The 21,803-nt window shown below is 33.2% G+C and overlaps 2 protein-coding genes and 1 pseudogene across 2 annotated transcripts; 1 reads left to right on the top strand and 2 right to left on the bottom strand.

Annotated features, from left to right (window-relative positions):
- The first annotated feature begins 477 nt into the window (after positions 1-477).
- On the top strand, positions 478-2,710 carry LOC125807208 (replication protein A 70 kDa DNA-binding subunit B-like; annotated as a pseudogene).
- A 5,517-nt stretch (positions 2,711-8,227) lies between these two features.
- Positions 8,228-12,152, bottom strand: LOC125807210 ((S)-8-oxocitronellyl enol synthase ISY1-like). The gene is made up of 2 exons (XM_049486936.1): positions 12,114-12,152; positions 8,228-9,355 (listed from the first exon to the last, which is right to left on the bottom strand). The coding sequence occupies exons 1-2, from the start codon at positions 12,150-12,152 to the stop codon at positions 8,228-8,230; spliced, it is 1,167 nt and encodes a 388-aa protein (XP_049342893.1).
- Positions 12,153-20,348: 8,196 nt separating this feature from the next.
- LOC125807277 (uncharacterized) lies at positions 20,349-20,937 on the bottom strand. The gene is made up of 2 exons (XM_049486986.1): positions 20,613-20,937; positions 20,349-20,524 (listed from the first exon to the last, which is right to left on the bottom strand). The coding sequence occupies exons 1-2, from the start codon at positions 20,935-20,937 to the stop codon at positions 20,349-20,351; spliced, it is 501 nt and encodes a 166-aa protein (XP_049342943.1).
- Positions 20,938-21,803: the final 866 nt, after the last annotated feature.

Consider the following 21,803-nt stretch of genomic DNA (forward strand, 5'->3'; position numbering starts at 1 on the left):
TAGGACCCAATAGTATGACGTACAACTCTTAAGTAGTATACTTTGTTTCGTCATTTTGGCTGTAGCTGCTTTCTTTGCATCTAATTATCAATCTCCTACTTTCGCATTCTACACCTGTACAACTGTACCTCATCAGTCACAAAAAACTAATAACACATAACTGGTTAGCAGATCAACATAGCAACAAGAGTAAATAGTATGATACATCCTTTGTCATCCTTTATGAGTTTGTACTTTAACTTCAGTGTTTGTCCTAAATTGCTGTTACAACAGTTTGTTAGTGCTTTCTTACTACATCAAAAGCTCATTTATGCAGATACAAGGTCCATTTTACTCCACACTGTTGCTTTCATTCAACTGATTTTTTCCTAATTTAATCAGCCCTCTTCATAAAAACACAACAACGCCACTACTTTGACTTAATATTCATGTTATCCTGCAGATACTACTATTTGGTTACCTATATTTCCTACAACCATGGTACTAAGACTGAACATCGACCAAATAGAACCAGCAACACGAGATTGGATTTGCAAAGTTCAAATTGTCGAAATAGGACGCCCCCGAGAAAGCCTTGACAAGAAATGTACATTCCAAAATTTAATTTTGGAAGATGAACAGGTCACCTCATTAGTATATTTTATGTTATAGCTATTGCTCTTTTCCTCTCAACTTAGTTAATATGAACTTTCTATAACTCTTACTTTCAGGAATGCCAAATTAGGGCCGTTATGTACACTGATGAAATCGAGCAGTATGCAGCTACACTTAAACTCTTCAATACGTACCTCATCTCTACTGCAAGAGTGAAAGTCTCACCAACCTCATACGGCAAGCCAATACATCAATTTTACTGGATTCTTGACAAAGAAACAGTAATTAAACAAATCAAACCATCTAATGAAGTTGAAAAGCCGCTTCCACCGCCAACCAAACTCACTATCACCAGCTTTGACCGCATTCCTCATCTAATGGTTGATTCTGCTGCTGAAATAGGTACATCGATCATCCTAGTTGTTACCAGACTGAAATACACATCTTTACTGCTGCACAACAGTTGCAACTTTTCATTATGTGTTATATACGCAGATGTACTGGTAGTCGTTCTTCATTGTGGTCCTAAAAAAACGCCGGTCGCAGTCATCATAGGTGTCGAGAAATTACCCTTTGTGACAATCAGTGAGTATAACATTTGACATTCTGCTTTCCCATTTTCTGCAAATATTTTGAATATAACTAACCACTTTTTTCCTTTCTCTACTGACATCATCAATTATTATCTAGGCATTATCATACTCCTTACTCTTTTGTTCTTATGTTCTGCACTCTCAGGCAAAATCAGTTCCTCTTCACTCTATGGGAGGATTTCGGCGAAATAGAAGGACACGAAATCTCCTCAAAAATGGCAACACAGACAGATCTCCTTGTAATCCTTGGAAGAAGTATAGGAATCTCTACTTATCAAGGTACATATGCGCTCAACTTCTTACCAACATAATTTTATATAATACCAAAACAATATACAACTTATGTGTTGTACATGGTTGTCACTGCAGACTAGGTACAATTCCACAGTACGGGTGAATCCAAATTACCCCCGGCAGTTGCACTCCTCAACTGGTACTCACATTTCATATTTATTTTATACCTTTACTTCGCATGTAAAGAACCTACTGAACATATTATTTGTTCTAACAATAGGGCAAAAGAAAACAAAACAATGTTGTTAAGCTCTCCATCAGATACAACCTCAACAAGCTCATCTATCACTCCCATGATAGTCACCCATTCTGGCCAACAACTTATCTCTATTGCAGACATCTCATCAGCAGCTTCCGTAAGTCATACTTGAACCTGCTCATTTCACAGTATCCTTATTCATTTCCTCATTCTATAGCTTTGCCTAAATACTCAAAACTTCCCACAGATGGGAGTGTTCTACGTTCACGTAGAGATGGCCATATTAGATGAGTTCCAAGACTTTTGTGTGCTTGAATGCTCAGGATGCAAACAGAAGAAGCGAACAAAGGATAGAAAGGATTTTGACTGTCCAAAATGCAATCGGAAAACATCCTTAGTGCCTCGGTACTATACTTTTTTGACTTCTAACTTACACTTTCTACAAAATATAGCGTATATTATACACATATTTCAAATTTCCCCTCATTTCAGCTGTAGCTTCCAAATTGATCTTATTGACGATACTGCTACAACCACAGCATCTATCTCTACTGAATTAGGAGAAAAATTACTGTCCATGATAGCAGAAGACATATTTGACATAACTTGCACTAAGGTTATCTCTTATTCCCATTAGCTACTTGTACACACTTATTGTCATAATACCATATATCTTCAGCACAAACACTTGACCACATATGCTTTGTTCTAAACTGTTTGTTCTAACTTGTTACATTTACAGCGACAATCATTGTCTCTTAATCGTGTCCATGAGATGCTGTCAACCAAAGTATTCGAAATTCATCTAAGGAAGTCATCTTGGAGCAGCTCAAATACCACGACTACAACTTTGTCCATTCTTTCCTACATGGAAAAACAACATACTCCACAGAGCGCTACTGATAGGACTTCCAAAAAGATAAAGCCTTTGGAAATAAGTGAGGTAGAAGTGATGGCAACAACTGCTGCAGCTGCTCCTTCAAATGCAGTGGGAAAATTTGAACCACCCACACCAACCAAAAAGGTGTAACAGGTCAGTCTACATCTCACTTTCACACCAAACTATGGCTCAAAATGATTATGACTTCCACATATTTACATTTACTCCAAAATTTGCTGCTAAAAAACCGTACTTTTAGCTGTAGTTCACTTTGTTTCATACACGTATCCCCATAGTTCCTGAAAAACATTATAAGTGTCATACTTATGTTATACTACTGCTTTTGCACTTGCTCTTAACTGCTTTCAAATTTCACAATTTGGTTTTGTTTATGTCTGACATAAGATTGCACGCTCTCACATTAATTCCGGGCTAAAAACACTCTATCCATGTTCATATCCATGCTCAAATCAATTGGTTGACAATTTCTTTTTACTTCCTCCTCTCATGTTGATTGTTCACTTAGCTTATTTTAGTTACAAGAATTGACCAATTTCATTGCTTCACAGTTAGCAGCAGCTCTTTTGCACACTGACACCAATTTTTTACTCCTTCCTATTTGTACTACTTGCAGCAGCTCAACTCACATCCAATGAAACTACCTTCCAACTATAAAAAACAGAATTACACTTTTGACATTTTATTATCAATAATGTTGCTGACATTCAAATAAATGACGGTCAAACAAAGCCTTTTGTCTGCTGTGTCTTTCTGATAGCATAAAACTATAGCCTTCCTTTGCTCTTGCGTTAATGCATGCCATTTCACACTGCAATATAAACCTACTTACGTCTTTCTCTGCATACCTTGCACTGCATACATTCTTCTACATTTTTCTTATTCTGCTTTCTTATAATGTCATACACTATAATACACAGTTATCAATAGGAACAATAGAAACAAGGTTTCTGTCTACTAGCTAACCTCATTCACCGTAGACTATTGCGCCAATCACACACAGATTCAACAACAAATCTATGCATTTTATACTGACTCCATGCTTTCCTTTCTACTTGCTCCCTTTATTAAAATTTCTTTGCTATCTGTTGCCATATTTGCACTTTCTAACACACTTTAAACTGCCTAATTACAGGAACTCCCACACACCATTTTGTCACTTGTCCTTATGCTACGGACAATATAATCAATGACTCTCCCTATGCTCTGGTTTTTTGCATCAGCAAGATTAGCTATGGACAAGCAAACTGCACTGTCCTCTAAATATGATAGACAATGACATGCTAATCTTATATACCAAAACTGCAACATGTACTATATTATTTTGGTTATATTACATTACTTAGTATCTCTATTGTACATATTCTGAATATTTCTAATAGTACATAATATAATAGATCATATTATCTATCTTCTATAAACGCCTTTTTCAAGCATAATATTTTTACTATTGCACGGGCCTCCCCACCCTAGTATATATATAAAGCAGAGTTATGTGTACTAGTAGACGTATCTAGAATTTTTCACTATATTTAATTTTTCATCAACATCATTAATGTTGCCTATGCAAGAAATTTAAAATATTTGAATGGTTCAACCCTCAAAAGTCAAAACCATAGAGTAGGGTAGAAAAAGGTCTGCGTCTTTGTATTATTATTTTTAAACCAGATTTTAAATATGGTTGAATTAAATGAGTTGATGGGTTAAATAAATGTATTTTTATTTAAAAAGAAAGTTAATTGTGACATAGCATGCCAAAAAAAGAGAGACATTTTTATTATGTAATAGATAATTTTTGGTTGTGCGCACACGAGTCTAATATTATTTAAGTAATATTACCACACTCCATGACTCAAGAGTGTTATTAGAAATTGTAATGGCATAGTAACTCCGTTGTTCCCTCAAAATGAGAAAGAGGTTGCAGTAACTATGAAAATATCTGACATGAGTATACATATGAATGCTTTTCTAGTCTTGATGTGTATAAGCTCCACAAAGCTTCTTGAAGTCTTCCTCCTTAACAGTTGTGATCACTGCGATTCTTGTATAACTGATATCTGTTGGATAGCATTTAGATCTGTCATTCAACCATTAAATTTTTTTCACTTCACTTTCGATCATTGAAGCTCACAGATAAAGAGAGATGAAAATGGATCAATTTTTATGCTAAACTTGTCCATATACTTGCGCTCCAATTATTCACAAAAACTCAAAAACAACTTTAATTTATATTCACGACCAAACACAATTTCAATTTTCATATATTATTTTTCACTTTGAAACTAAAAATTATTTTTTTCCCCCTCAAATTTCACAATGAAACATGACCAAACACCCAATAACATTCTAAACAATGTTGCTTTCACCAACTCCTCTAGTATGAGGTTCTTGAATTAACAACATAATGAGGACTTATGGCCTTCTGTTCCCTGTTTGGAAGATCCTCTAATTCCTTTTTCGCCATATAAACTCCCGCAGCTAATGTCATTCTAAAATCTTCAGCATGTAAACTCCGGACTTTTAAGTTTGTAATTGCCTAATTCATCCCAGTTCCATCCTTTAGCTTGTCTATGAATCTGCAGTTATATTAGTATGGTATCCCAAACTTGCGCTAAATAAGGGGACATAAAGAAGAGATGTTCAGCATACTCATTATCTTTGTTGCATATTGCACACTTCTCATCTTCCAAACATCCTCATTTGGCTAACCTTCCCTTTGTAAACAGCATGCTACAAACAGTGAGATATATGATAAGTTGACCATTTAGGAGGGCCTATTTTATTGCAAATCAGCCTTATCCAATCAACTTTCTGGTAAGCTCTTTTTAGTTGAAGAGTTTGCTGATAGTGAACTTATTTGAGCTTAGTACATACCTTTCTTACCAACCAGCTTCCTCAAAGTATTTGTGAACTTTCGATGATAACAGATAAAAGTATCCAGCGAAAAGAATCAGCCTCAAACAGTTCATTAATTTTGGAAACACTATGATACTATTCTTTTTCTCCCCCATCGGAATTTTAAATTTGATGAATTTCAATGATTAGCTATTGATCCATCAAGATATTCGACTAAAAATTTCAAATGTAGCTCAAAAGACTGAACCATTCTGATCTACATATCCATCAGCTAATGAAACAACTCAGACTCCAAAAATATCAATTTTTATAATCTATAATATTTACCATCAAAACAACTTAGGCTCCAATAATTTGAAGGAACAACTAACCAGAAAGGCAAATCAACAACCTAGGTAGAACAATCTGGGAAAGACAATAACAATGTGCGTTCTTTAAGAGCTTATTTCTGTCCCTGGGCTTCTTCTCTGCAGGAGATTCTAAAATAGAGCTCACATTCTTTAATCTTTCTTGTTGAATCTCCCTTAGGGACCTGTAAACACCATCTATTATATTGAAGTTTAGTTCATTTTTTTAAAAAAAAAATTGTGATGGATCTGATCAGGCATATAATCCTGCATCCGCATCAAATACACCATGCATGTCAGCAATACACTATGCCAGTACATATTCAAAATTTTACCAACCAATACAGAACTATATTAACCCTATCAATTGAAGGTGTAAAGACATAATATGTTCACCATGAACTTGTGCAGTTAGAAATACAAATCAATCTACCTTAATTTGTATTTTGATTCTTAAGTAGTAGAATCTAGAATGTTACTCTTGGAGAGAGTTTTTACTTGAATTTATGGTTGAAAAAGCCCTAATTTGGGTAGAATGACCAGGGAATTGATCTAGAGTTATGATTAAGCTATAATTTCGGTTTAATTAGGTCACTACTCATTGGTTGCTTGCATTTTATTATAGTTTTAGACCAAGAACAAGTAAAGGCATTATGGAAGGGGAAAGCTCAAGTTCTTTAGAGTAATCAGGCTTGTTTCGAGGTAGGAGATGATTTATTTATTTTCCAAGGTATGTAATGTGTGCATGTTAGTTGATTTGTAGTATTATTTGTGTTGTGCATGTGGGGAAAACTAGAAGGTTAATGTGAAATAATTTTATGTGATAATCTTATGCAATGAACTTGTTTATTTACTTGTGGTTTCAAGTTGGTTGTTCATTGTGATTATGCTTGTGCATGATGTTTGTGATTGATGGTTAGCTCGGGTAACATGCTAGTACATGATACTAACAGTTGGCTCGGATACCATGCATGGTATGAAATGCTAACAATGATTGGCTCAGATACCATGCTAGTACACTAACTGTTTGTGTGTGTGTTCTAAGAGAGGACTGGATAACTGCATTTTGTTATCATGTAGGACATGTTTCATGTATTGGTTAAGTCAAGGTTGGTGATTGGGACTCTGTATTATGTTTTGGTTGTTAGTATATGTGTTGGTTTGCGTTACTATTTTATAGTTACTTCTTTACATTCATATTTTGGGACTGACTGTATGATACTACCAGTACATGGTGTTTGTGTACAGATATTACACTTGATCTTTGTGCAATACAAGATATATTCAGGCGGCTGCTTTGAGACCTCAATTGTGAGAAGCAAGAGATGTGAATCCAAGAGTGAGCTACTTCTTTTGGGCTGTCATGGATTCTTACTTATCTAGTTATCAATCTTTTCGGATATAAACATTTTAGAATTAAACTTATGCTTTCTTGTTGGGGTTCCATCTCCTTATTCTAGATACTTTAGAGTTTTGGTATTATGGGGGCTAAATTTCACAATTATAATTATGGGAACTTGTCCTTTGATTGTTTTAAATTATTTCCTTCCATCTTGTGTTATGATTTTGGCTCTTTGAATGGTTAATGGGGTAGGTTGAGGTTAGTAAATGGTTCTCCACTGGAGTATTAGCGTTAGTGTCACTCACGACGGTCTGGATTGTGACAAATATCATGTAAGAAATGACTTTTGAATTAAACAGAAATGATGGTCTATAAAATTGAATAATGTTTTATTTATATGCAACTAACTGAGATGAAAATTAATGACAATCGAAGTTGCCTAAAATGATAACAAATTCATAAAAATTCTAATATTTTTAGTGATAAGGATCTTATTGATATATTGTAAAAAAATTATAAAAAAATTATAGTTTGTGCTATTTAACGAATAAAAAATCTAAAATTATTTGTCCGTCACTTTTATGAAAAAAAACATAAATTAAAAAAAAATAAACGAAGCGATGAACAACATTGCATTTGTTGTTGCTTTTGTGTCTATCGTTTTTTTTGTCTGTCATTTTTTTGCCTATTTTTAGTAGTAATATGAGAAATTGAAAAATGGTTTCCTCCATACCGAGAACACTTCACTTTGTTTGGATGATTGTTATTAGTGGTACATAGTTCAATTTGGTTTAGTTTTCACTAAAAAATAACTTAATCAATTATATCGATTTATTTAATATATAAACCAAATCAAACCTATATCAAGTCAGTTTTTTTTTGTTTTGATTTTAGTCGGTTCTTTCGATTTTCCTTAATGATATAGTGATTAAAAAAGAGATCAAATATATTTTCACTTATATATATGTGTCATAGGCATGAACATAAAACATTAATGATTAGGAATCTTCAAAAAGACTTAAAAATATAAATGCATAATGACTACGGTGAAATCAACCTTATTACTTGAACTTTATTTTCACACATTAGAAATCCAAAAACTAATTAAGGAACAATTTTGCAGGTTTTGATCTTATTAATCCATGAAATGAAGGCATTTTTGGAGTTTCTAAAACCTAAAAAACCATGTTCCTTGCTCTTGTTCATAGTATCCAATGGACACTCTCCAATAAGAACAAGATCAACAAACCACCAACCTCCAATCTCCTCCAATTTACTTTCTACCAATCCATTCTCCTTCACAATCTCTTTCCAAATTCTTCCTTTGTCTTTCATCATCTCCGCTAGTGTCCATCTCTTACTTTCATCAAATTCTTCAGCTTCCACTTGAAACTCCTCAGCTAAAACTTTCCACAAATGTTTCCACTTGAACACATCCCCATTACTTATATTAAATGCCTCATTCTTTGCGTTTGGATCCACTGATGCCCATATTTGATGCTCCGCAGTTAAATCTGCATCTGAACAATACGAATACCCATCCCATGCAGATTTAGAGCCTGGAAATCTCAACGGCAACCCCTCGTGTTTACATATAGTTGCATAAATACAAAGAGTTCCAATAATGTTCATTATACTATACGGTGAAAATCCAAAAATCAACCCAGGCCTATGAATTGACCATGTTAATCCTTCTTTTTTCTTCACCTCCTCAAACAAGATATCCTCCAGGGTGTAATAGAAATTGGGCGCGGGTAAACGGGACAAACTCTCGTGATATGGGGTATCATGGGCTATTTTTTCGAACATTTCAAATGAACCATGATAGTGTTTTAGACCCGTTTGCAAGCAAATGTGGGACAAATTGGGGAAATTGGGGATACTAGCATCGAGTACATTTTGAAATATTTTCCCATTGATTTCACACATTTTGAGCTCTGTAGGTCGAATTGCCCAAGTAACGTAGAAAACATGAGTAACATCAGCGAGAAGAGTGAGTTTGGATTGGGTTTCTTCTGGGCTTGATATGTCACACTGGATATATTCAATAGGGTAGTCGACATTCCACGATGGTCTAGGGCGGCGTGCAACACCGTAGACCTTCCAAGGTCCGCCTGGAGTGTCGGTGCCAGGGAGGATCTCTGCAAGACTATTGCCGACGATGCCAGTGACTCCGATGATTAGAGCAACACTTTGACAATTTTGTGGAACATCATCTTCTTCCACTTTTTTCTGGGTCATTAAGAATTACATTAGTTGGATTATTGAAGAGTAAATTTCTTAGATAGTCACCATGTTTGTGATTTTTTATTATAATATTACTTTTACATTTTATGGGCTATTAGCTCAGTGGTAGAGCGCACCCCTAATAATTGCGTCATTGTGCCTGGGCGGTGAGGGTTGCCAGAGTACGATTAACCTTTGGATTTGAAATCACGTGCCCCGATTCGGCCTGGCCGGTCGGGAAGAGGTTCACATAGAGACTGCTGGACTTTTTAGAAAAAAGATGTCCGGCCTACAAAAAGAACTAAAGATGTGAGAGGGCTGAAAAGGAAGCTCGACCTACAGGGAGAGGAAGCCGCGTTGACAACATGAATTCATACGCATGATACGTTCTGACTGCCGTATATTTTTTTAACCGAATACCTTCATGTCCATTTATTGATGGGTGAACGATGGGGATTGAACCCACGCGTGGTGGATTCACCCAAGAGGAATGTGGGTAAGCGACGGGCTACGTCATTCCTCAACAAAACCAGTTCTGATATCCAGAAAGATCCCCACACTGAGGGCTGTTAGAAGTAGTAAGATGATGGACTACTTTCTGTCCAGAATTGAGCATATATCTAAGGGGTTTAGGGCAGGTCAGGGGCCGGCGGGCACACCCCCAGCTTCTTAAGTTGGGGGCCTTGGCCATCCTTCGTTTGCGGTCGACGTTCCGGCTTTGTCCGTCGACAACTGAATGTTTCGATATGGGCTTCAGGATTACCCGAGCAGTGAAAGAGAAGTAGGGTTCAGGCCAATCGATCCTATTTCGATTATACAGCTGGGTTCTATACCAAAAAAAGGCTTCTTCAAGCTCCGCTCCTTCTTTCAAAAATCAACAAACAGCGCTACAATTCCATAATTAAGAAAAAAGGTGAAAAGGGTGGGTAAATCTAGTTCAATTGGTAAATCCATCTCAGGAGTAAGTTGCTCCGTTGTAGCTACTTTTTAGGACCACAATATCATTCAACTATTCCTATTTTTCTCAAAATATATTTCTCTCTTCTAATGGGATGCCTTGTCACTTTTTTTTTAACAAAAAGTTTTTATTGTATTGTTAAAAAAATAAAACAATGTGACACATCATCTCATTAGGAGAGAAGAGTATATTTTAAGAAAAAATAGAAATAATTGGGTCATTTAGATAATATACTCATCTCATTAGGAGAGAGGAGTATATTGTAAGATAAATTTCCAAACATGAGTTACTATATAAGAAAATACATTTTACTAAATGATACATTTTACTCAGTAGACATCTTGAAATATTACTTCATTTTATGGAAACGATCAAAAATGTACTTAAATGATGCAAAATTACTTTTTTTTTTTTTATCAAAGTATTAATCACAAAAATATTTTTTTATCAAATAGTAACAAATTACAATTTTGCTTACTTTCACATTGTGTAAGAACATTATTAACCCTTTTTCTTTCATTTTATTTCAAAATTTTAAATTTAGAGTTGTTCTTGTCATACTTTTTGCAATGAATATATAAAATTCAAACATGATTTTTCCAAATGCAATTTATACCACTAATTTTTAAAACTAACATAATCACCATAATTGACATATTTATTTGAAATATATCAGTAACTTTAGCTTAAAACTATAATTTCATAGAATAAATAATCATATAATTTTATAAATTAAATCTCATATATGAACCACTATATATTATGATAAATATATATATTCTTACTTTATTTAACAATTTTAATTTTAATTTAAAAATGAATAATTCTCATAATTAAGAGCATTACATTAGTTAGATTATTGAAGAAAGAATTAGTAAACGTTTTAAGATATTATTCATTTTGTGGAAAATGATCAAAAAATGTTTTTAAATGATGCAAATTTACTTCATTTTAGATCAAACTATTAACGATAAAGATATTTTTAGATCAGAAATTTACTAAGTACATCTTTATTTTATTTCACATAGTTTAAAAATACTGTTAACATTTTCTCTTTTTTAAAGTTGGAGTTGTCTTTGTCATAGTTTTTGCAAAAAACATTTAAAATTTGAACGTACTTTTTTAAATACAATTTATTAGCCTTATAAAAAAAGTAAATGCTCTAATATGTCATTGAACTTTGAGAAGAAGTTCATTTTTGTCATCTATTAAAAGTTTGACTAATCTCTGATATTTTCGTTAGAGAAAAGGTTCAATCATGTCATTATTTGTTAACTTGAAATGTCATAGATGAGTCAAACGTTTAACAAATGGTGTAGATAAACTTTTTCTCAAAGTTCAATGACATATTTGAGTCTTTTTCTGTTTAGAAAAACAAATTTTATTAATGACGTGAACGAATCATAATTGACCACGTGTAAAAACTGATTTTACAAAATTAGAATTGTTTTCAGTTAACAAATAATTCATATGGATGACCCTTTTCTCAAATAAAAATGGAATAGATAAGCCAAACTTTTAATAAATGACTTTTTTCTCAAAGTTCGATGACATATTTAAATTATTTCCCCTATAACAACTATAAGATTATTATCCTATTTGAGTAATTTACCTGGAACATACCAACAACTTTACTCTAAAAGAGCAATATGTCAAATTAAATAGTCACATAATCTTATAAAATATATTTCATATACAAGTTACTACATACTATAACAAATATATTTTCAATTAAAAAAACAAATCATAGCCAAACGAAGCCTTATATTGAAGCGGGATTTTGGAAAGAGAAGAAAGATGAATTACCTTGGCAGCACCAATAGCTCTTGACCACCACCATCTCATGTTTTGCAATGAAGTTCAATCTGGATGATAATGATGATGAAGATGATGGTTGGAGGAAAGTATGGGAATTGGTGGAACTATTTATAGACATAAGATATTCAAAAATTTCACCTTAGAAATAAAATGCCCCTCCCTACTTATACCTTTTTTATTTTCTGCACTCAATTTTAAAACCACTAATTAATTATGGAAGTAAAAACTAGTCAACGAGTTAATTTCTTGAATAGCCATTTATGTTTAAAATATAAAAAATTACCTACTAAAATATAATATTACACAATTATTATTATTTTTCACAAATAGACATACAATAAAAAATATTATCTCTTAATTGACACGTCATATTACAAGGTGTGTTTGGTACGAAGGAAAATATTTTCTTGGAAAACAAGTGGATTTCTAACTTATTTTCTCATGTTTGGTCGGTTAGTAGAAAATATTTTTAATGTTTGGTTGGTGAATGAAAAATATTTTCTAGAAAATATCTTTTATTTTTAGCTTGAGACTAGAAATACTCTTTAGAAAAATAATTTCGAACCCAAAAATTAACCCTGATAATTGATCTAGGACACAACTCTGACATCTGAACTAGGACAAGACCCCAACGATTGTTCCAAAATCCGACCCTGAGATCTGACCCAGACTACCGACCTTGAAATATTTTTTTGTAAAAAAAATTGAAAGGGTGGGGGTCGTTTGACATAAAAAAATTTAAAATTTGAACTATTTTTCAAAACCATTTGTTTTAAAAAAAAATGACGGAAGATGGCCGGGGGGGGGGGGGGGGGGTAGGGGCGGAGGGTGGCGTAAAAATGATTTTTTTTTTTAAATTTGAAATATTTTTTTTTAAAATTGACGGGAGGAGGCCTGGGTGGGGGTGCCTGGGGGGTTAGGGGAAAAAGGTGGCGTAAAAAATAATTTTTTTTTCAAATTTCAAATAGTTTTCGAAAATAATTTTTTTTAAAAAATTGACGGGAGGTGGCCTTGGTGGGTGGTACCAGGGGGAGGGGGCGAGGGGGGGGGGTTAGGGGCGGAGGGTGATGTAAGATTGATATTTTTTTAAAAAAATTGAAATATTTTTCAAAAGATAATGTTTTTTTTTAAAAAAAATTGACGGGGGTGGCTTAGGTGGGGGATGGCCTAAAAATGAAAAAAAAAAAGAAATATTTTTCAAAAATAATTTTTTGGTGGGGGAAGGGGTAGGGATGGTTGGGGTTGGGTGAGGTAAAAAAATCTTAAAATTTGAAATATTTTTCAAAAATAATTTTAAATTTCTTTATTTTTTGTGTTGGTTTGGGTAGGGGTAAAAAAATATTTGAAATTTTAAAAATAAGAAAATTTTTATTTTTATTTTTATTTTTTGGATGGGAAAGGTCGGGAAAGTAGAGTTTTAAAAAATGTTTTCCTTCATACCAAACACACCTTTAATCTTCTTTTTTAATAATATATTTGCTTGACCCATCAGCTCATCCAATTCAACCATAGTTTAGTTTCGGTAATAAATAATACAAAGATGTGATTTTTTTTAGGGCTGGACATAAAATATCGAAAATCAAATTACTGTATAGAATCAAATTTTTTGATAATTTGGTATTTGGTAGAGTATTCGATAGGGGTGTAGCTATGTTATAGTCAGGGTCAGGGGCGGACCCACGGTGGGTCAAGTGGGTTCATATGAACCCACTTCGTTGAAAAATAACACTGTATATATGTATATTTAATTAGTTTTTAAAATTTTATATGTATATATTAACTTTTGACCCCACTAACACAAGTGTGATCCTTTGGCAGAGTGGTGAATATGGTTCAATTTTTCCAGCCAACCCGAGTTCGAATCACCGTTGCTACATTTAGTTTTAATATTTTGAACCCACTTCGTGAAAATCCTAGGTCCGCCACTGGTCAGGGTGTTTGGACACCCTTCGTCAGAAAACAATATCGTATATAAAAAGTAAAATGACACAAAGTGACTAAATAACATATTCTGAACACCCTTGATAGAATAAGGTATTGTAGCCTAGTGGTTTAGATGCCTTGAAAGAGTTGGTGCTTAGGGTACTCATATGTTCGAATCTAACTAGCAATATTTTTTTATTTTCACTTTTTTGGACATTCTTCGTGAAATTCCTGGCTCAACCACTGATGTTCGGGAGTAAAATTTTAGAATTACGGTATTTGAGTTTGGGTTTTGTGTGAGACATTAGAACCATTTGATATTTGGTATCTCCCAAATACCGAATTATTTACTTAATGAAGGTTATATATCAACAGATTCATAATTCATTAGTACAAGTTCAAAGAGAAAGTTCAAGACAAAACATAAACATGCCAAATAAATGTCTTTTAGTTGTGTCAAATTACTTTTTTTTATGTGTGCTTACTTGTTGATCTTCTATTATATCGTGCCTCAACATAGAAAAATAAAATGAATTGGAGCAATAATATTATAACATGTAATACAATCGGCTACAACTTCAAAACAGTATGACTGAGTATTATATCGAATCAAAGTTTGATTTATCGATTACCAAATTACCAAATTGAAATTTTAAAAAAATGATATTTGATTACTACTTTTAACTATCAATTACCAAATATCTAACCCAACATTTGGAAACTTCAAATCAAATAATGAACGCCCACCCCTACTTTTTTTTCGGCACTATTCTAGGTTCTTAGGGTCGAAGCATCCAAATAGTTTATATTTCTTGTACAGACAACATTAATTGATATTGATGAATCAAATTAAATTAAATATAGAGAAAAATTCTATATACTTTTCCGTAGTCCACATAACCCTGCATTTTTCTGAATCTTTTACTCAATTACATAAATCCAATAGACTGTGGAAGCAAAATTGAAGTTCAAGAGATCTTGAAAAAAAATCATCAGGATCAAAGACGAAGCTAGAATCTGAGTATAAGATTTTGCAAATATTAAATTTAGAATTCAGTTATTAATATTTAAAATTATTATTGTAAAGTTTAAAACTTATGAAATTAAAATTATAGACAGTTAGACACAACTACACAAACTATCACACACAAACTTGTGTGTACTAGTAGACGAATCAAAAAATTTTCTCTATATTTAATTATTACTCAACATCATTTAGTGTTGCCTCTAGTCATCTACAAGATATAAAATATTTGAATGGTTCGACCCTCAAAACCATAGAGTAGGCTAGAAAAAAGTCTCTGTCTTTGTATTATCTTTTTACCAAATCTAAATTATGGTTGGATTAAATGAGGTGATGGGTTAAGTAAAGAAATGTATTGTTTTTTTAAAGAAAGTTAATTGTGATGTGGCATGCCAATAAAAAAGGAAATGTTGTAAAATGAGAGTAAAATACAATAATACTATATAAGAAAGGAAGATAAATGGTAATGGAAAATAGAAAATAGAGAGTAATATTTTATCTCTTTAAGTGTGTCTTTCATAAGGGTGAAGAATACCCTTTTATAGGATGTAGAAATCATTTGTTTATAATCTTAAGTCAAATATGTTAGTACATCTTTAAGACTTACATTAAATAGACACATTACGTTAGGTTGTTGATGAAAAGAAAAAATCCACAATTAAATGGATTTGTAACACTGCCCCTTGGATACTTATAGATAGTGTGGCTCGTTAAAACCTTACTAGGAAAAACTCAATGGGAAAAAGCCTAGTGAAGGAAAAGAGTACACATATCTTGTACTACACCTTGAGTGCTGCTTTATTAAAAATCTTACCAGAAAACCCAATGGGACAAAATCTTGATTAAGGATTAAAGAGTACATCGCTTATTTTACTCCCCCTGATGAAAACTTTATTTGATATCTCAGACACAACACATTCCAATCTTATCTCTTAGCTTCTCAAATGTTGACGTTGTCAATGCCTTAGTGAATAAATCTGCAAGATTATCACTCGAACGAATCTGTTGAATATTTATCTCACCACTTTATTGAAGAGTATGTGTGCAAAATAACCTAGGTGAAATATGTTTTGTTCGATCTTCTTTGATATATCTTCCCTTTAATTGAGTCATGCAAGCAACATTATCTTTATATAATATTGTTGGAATCTTCTTTTGCACAGAACGATCACATAATTGCAAACTGTGTTGAGTCATTGATCTCAACCATACACACTCTCGACTAGCTTCATGAATGACTATTATCTCTGCATGATTTAAAGAAGTAGCAGCTACTGTTTGCTTCATTGAACGTCATGATATAGTTATACCTCCATTTTTGTTAATAAATAACTTGTCTGAGATCGAGCTTTATGTGGGTCAGACAAATATCATGCATCTACATAACCGATCAATTCTGACGTGATTGCACTGGAACACAACAATCTCATATCAATTATTCCTTGAAGATATCTGAATATATGCTTAACACCTTTCCAATGTCTTCTTGATGGACATTAATTGAATCTTGCCAATAAACTTACTGTGAAACAAATATTTTTTTGGGTATTGTTGCCAAGGTACATTAGTGCTCCAATAGCACTGAGATATGAAGTTTCATCACCAAGAAGTTTCTCATCCTTTTCTAGAGGTCGAAATGGATCTTTATTTATATCAATAGATCTCACAACCATTGGGGTACTCAATGGGTGTGATTTATCCATGTAAACTCGCTTCGAAACCTTTTCAGCATATGTTGATTGATGGATAAATATTCTAGTTGTCAAATGTTCAATCTGAAGGCTAAGACAAAATTTTGTCTTACCAAGATCTTTCATTTCAAATTCTTTCTTCATACACTCAACGACTTTTGAAAGCTCTTTAGAAGTTCCAATGATATTCAAGTTATCAACATAAACAAATATTATTACAAATTCAGATGTTGACGTTCATATAAAAATATAAGGACAAATAGGGTCATTCTTATGCCCTTTCTTTAGCAAATGTTCGCTAAGACGATTATACCACATTCGCTCAGATTGTTTCAACCCATATAAGAATTTCTAAAGCTCTATTGAACAAGTTTGTTTTGAAATTTTATATGCTTCAGGCACTTTAAGTGCTTCAGGGAAATATCATGGTCCAGTGAGCCATATAAACAGGTTGCAACAACGTCCATTGGATGCATTTCAAGTTTTACATGAACTGTCATATTTATTAGATACTTGAAGGTAATTGTATCTAGCACAGGAGAATATGTCTCCTCATAATCAATACTAGGCCTTTGCGAATATCCTTGTGTCACAAGTAGTGCTTTATATCTTACGACCTAATCATTTTCATTGCTCTTTCACACAAAACCCCATTTGTACCCTACTGGCTTGACACCTTCAGGTGTTCGGACTATTGGTTCGAAAACTTCACATTTTTCTAGTAAAGTGAATTCTTTTTGAATTGGCTCGTTCCATTTTAATTAATCATTTCTCTGTCTACATCCATTGACAGATTTCGGTTCCAAATCCTCATCTTGTTGCATTATTTTAGTTGTAATATTATAAGAAAAAAATATTATTCACCACAATATTATTTTGATTCCACTTTTTCCTTGTCGAGACATAATTTATTGATATTTCTTCATTCTCATTATATTCAGGTACATGAATCTTCTCAATGGTGTCATCATTTATTATGTCTCAGAGCTTTTCATGAGAAATTGACTCCATATTATGATCATCTTGATAATTTATTCCTTTCTTTTTTGAGAATTTTTTATCCTTGAAATCAATTGGTCTACCACGTTTTAGGCGTGGTCTAGAATTATTTGCCTTAACATTTTATCCTATTGAGACACCAACTCGAACATGAGCATTAGTAGCTCGAATATATAATTTAGTAACTCGTGGAAGGTTAGTAAATGCATCTGACAGCTGATTTGCAATATTTTGAAATAAATCATCTTTTGAACTTCTTGCTCACATTGATTTGTTTGAGGATCTAAATGAGACAATGAAATTGAATTTCAATCTATCTCATTTTCCAATTGCTTTTGTTCTTCCCCTAATGTTGGGTATGCTGATCATCAAAATGACAATCAATAAATCTTTTTGTAAATAAATCTCTAGTTCTAGGTTCCAAATATTTTATAATAGAACGAGATTCATACCCAAGATATATCTCCAACCTTCTTTGGAGATCTATCTTTGTGTATTGTGGAATCGGAACATATACTGCACAACTAAATATTCTGAGATGGAAAATATTTGGCTCCTGACCAAAAACTAATTGCAATGGGGAGATATCATGATAATTGGTTGGCCTTATGCACACAAGTGTTGCTGCAAGAAAAATAGCATGCCCCCATATTGAAACATGCAACTTTGTCCTCATCAACAATGGTCTAGCTATCAATTGGAGATGTTTAATCAATGACTCTACTAGATCATTTTGAGTATGAACATGTGCAACATGATGTTCAGTGTTATTCCAGTGGACAAACAATAATCATTAAATACTTGAGATGTAAACTCACCAACATTATCAAGACGAATTGTCTTTATTTGAGCCAACAACCTCACAAAAGTCATATTGCCAGTTGATAATAAGCACACATGTGACCATCTTAGAGATGCATCTATCAAGATCATACAATATTTAAATAGTCCACATGCAAGAGAATTCCTTTGATTGAAGAACATTTTGGTTCTTCAAAGTATGCCCATGTAAATTCTCAATTATTCTACACATCATATTATAACCAGGATGGCCCAATTGGTCATGCTTAGTATTTTGGACGGTGAAAGGCGATAAAAGGTGACAAGGGTCTACCTCGCCACAAGGCTCACCACTCACCTTTTTGAATTAAGGCGCCATTAATACCAAAAAATTAAAATATTAATTGCTTATATAAATATCCAAAATCTTAATAGCAATAACACATATTAGCAAATATTTCAATTAAAAAACTAATAGTAGATATTAAAAGTCTAGAACTTGAATGACTCAATAATTCATAAGACAATTGACAAGCAATACTAAAACTCTAAAAGTCTATTCTTCTACAAGATTATCCAAATCTTGAAGATCAACATCCTCTTCATCATGATTATATTGCTCCTCATCTTCTTCCTCCTCGGATTCTTCATCAATTAGTGTATGAGTCCTACTTAAACTTGTAGATGTAGTTTGTACTCCTTTGCCCTTGTCAAGTGCTCTTGATCTTGAAGAAATTCTCCTAAGATGATAGATACTTTCGTCAGCTCCAATTGTTGTAGCGACACTACCCCAAGTAAGATCACCTTCCTCATATATTTGTTTATCTTCTTGATCTTTGGGACATCCAACTAACCATTCTTTTGACTCATCAATATTCTCCAAGAGAATTGGATCAATAGTATCATGAGAATCATAATGAAGTTTCAATGTTCTATGTACTTAATGTACACTACATCATTGAGACGCGATAGTGCAAACCTATTTTACTTTTTGGAATGAGACTGCGCATAAGTTATAGATTTTAACTAATAGATACTACTAATAATATAATATGGAAATTAGGATATAAAATATTCTTCTTATGTGTTCAAACACACTCTAATTTCACTCACATCCGGATGAGCTACAAGTTAGCTTAATACCTTCATGGAAAAAGTTTGCAAGTTTGGAGTTTGACTACCAAATAGTGACCACCATTCAACTATAAAAAAATAAATTTAAAGGTCAATGAGTATAAATGTCAAATAATTTAAGTAAAGCTATAGTATAAAGTATAAACTATAAAGAGCTAAATCAACTCACTTACCCGGTGACCTTGTGTCTTTGGATCTTTGAGCCTGACCACAACCAAATAGTCCATCCGCCATTTTGTACTTAGGCAACTCAACGACTAGTTAATCTTGTATTGTTATATCAGGGTTTATCTTCTCAACACATGCATGATAATCCGTCCATAGACTAGGATGTATAGTGCCATCGTTATGAGCTTTTTAAAACAATCCTAGGTTTAAAATATGGATGCAGTATGTAAAAGCCGATGGAGTTGGTCTGAACACCTTACATCAATAATTTCAAACACTTTCTCATATTGCTTCTTAACTCCACCAAAACCCCACTCAATAGTTTCTTTGGCTCTATCCATTACTTTATAAATATAATCCATTTGTGGTTTTTTCTCCCCATCCACCAAACAAAGCATTGTTGTCAAAGGACCACAAACTCTAAGTGCCCGAACAACATCATTTCAAAAGTGGGAATAAATAAAAAGGTTGACAACTTCTTTCCCCAAATTTTTCGTTGCAAATTTACTTGAAGTCCATTCGGTTAAGAGGACTAGAATTCTCAAGTTTTTCTGTTGTTTGTACATAGCTCTCAAAGTTAAGAATGCCGTTGGAAATCCTGTCTTGGCCGGTTTCACCAAATTTCTTTGATTGATGAATTTTCTCATATGTAAGAATGGATTTGACGGCCTTCTTAACAACTGTTAAATTAATATTATAGTAATTAGTAGCTAATGAGTATTAAATATTGGCTATAAAGAAAGTTAGAAGATATGAGAGTGATATTACCTGAAGCATATGGATTAATCTTGAATATGTCATAAAATATCAAGTTGATGCAATGATCAACATATGGAGTACAATAAATGTGTAGGTACGCACCTATCATCATGCTTCCCGCTTTAACATTCTCACTAGCATTACTGGTGACACTTTGTACAACATTTTCCGATCCAATTCTTTCAATAATTGTGCTTTCAAACAAGTTGTACATTATGGTAGAATCAGTAGATTCATTGCTAGCATCAGTAAAACCAAAAAATACACTACTGCTTGGAGAATTCACCAAAATATTGATGATCATTTTACCATTTCGTGTCGGCCATTTGTCCATCATAATGGAACATCCAAACTTTGTCCATTACACTTTATGCTGATTAACATTTTATTCACTTTCTTCACCTCTATTTTTAGGTGAGTAACTCTAACTTCATGGAATGTAGGAGGCTTTATTCCGGGGACACATTGTGCTACTGCCCCAATGAATTTATCAAATGAATTGTAATTAACACAATTAAAAGGGAGCCCCGCATCGTACATCCATAATGCAAAAGCATTTACCGCACGCTCTCTTAAAATTTTCTTGGTTTCGTTAATTCCTACTCCTGCTTCCTTTTCAAAGCCTCCTTTTGTTGTGATTTTTGTGGAAAATAGAGATTCATAGGGCCTTCTTCACGTTCCACGCCGTGGATGATGCACTTCCACTAGAAGATATCTTTTGAGTTTTGGAGGGAGACAACATTTCAGCATATTCATTCATATCATCATCATCATTATCAATATTAACAAATTCTTCTGGCTGCCTCACTTGAAATTTTGGATTACTGGTGGTTTTATTTTCCATATAAGCCCTTATTTCTTCTCTAACCTCAATGGACAAGTTGGACATTGTTTTACATTTTGTTTCCACCCACTAAATATTGCTTGTGTCGATTAATACCACTATTATAAGTACCTTTACACAAAGTACATAAAATGGAATATTTTTTTGGTACTTGAGTATCATATTTTCATCCAATGTTTCTTTTTTTGTTGGTATTCGACGCCATTGAATTCACTATTTATGGATAAATAAATAATATATCAATTAGTATTAAACTAAGTTAAGTAGGGAAGAAATAATTATAGAAGGATTAAATTATTTTTAAAAAAATATATAGGCAGATTGTAGTGAGCACTACAAAAGAATAGAGCACTCAC

The sequence above is a fragment of the Solanum verrucosum genome, unplaced genomic scaffold (genome assembly GCF_900185275.1).
Source record: "Solanum verrucosum unplaced genomic scaffold, falcon-dt-bn FXZP01000153.1, whole genome shotgun sequence".
In the NCBI taxonomy this organism is placed as follows: Eukaryota; Viridiplantae; Streptophyta; class Magnoliopsida; order Solanales; family Solanaceae; genus Solanum; species Solanum verrucosum.

Excerpts from the sequence above, each read along its gene's own strand:
- LOC125807277 (XM_049486986.1), bottom strand. The coding sequence starts at position 20,937 with ATGGACAAATGGCCGACACGAAATGGTAAAATGATCATCAATATTTTG. Across the intron at positions 20,525-20,612 it reads GATTAATCCATATGCTTCAG|TTGTTAAGAAGGCCGTCAAA; the intron begins GTAATATCACTC and ends TTAATTTAACAG.
- LOC125807210 (XM_049486936.1), bottom strand. The coding sequence starts at position 12,152 with ATGAGATGGTGGTGGTCAAGAGCTATTGGTGCTGCCAAG. Across the intron at positions 9,356-12,113 it reads GAGCTATTGGTGCTGCCAAG|AAAAAAGTGGAAGAAGATGA; the intron begins GTAATTCATCTT and ends TTAATGACCCAG.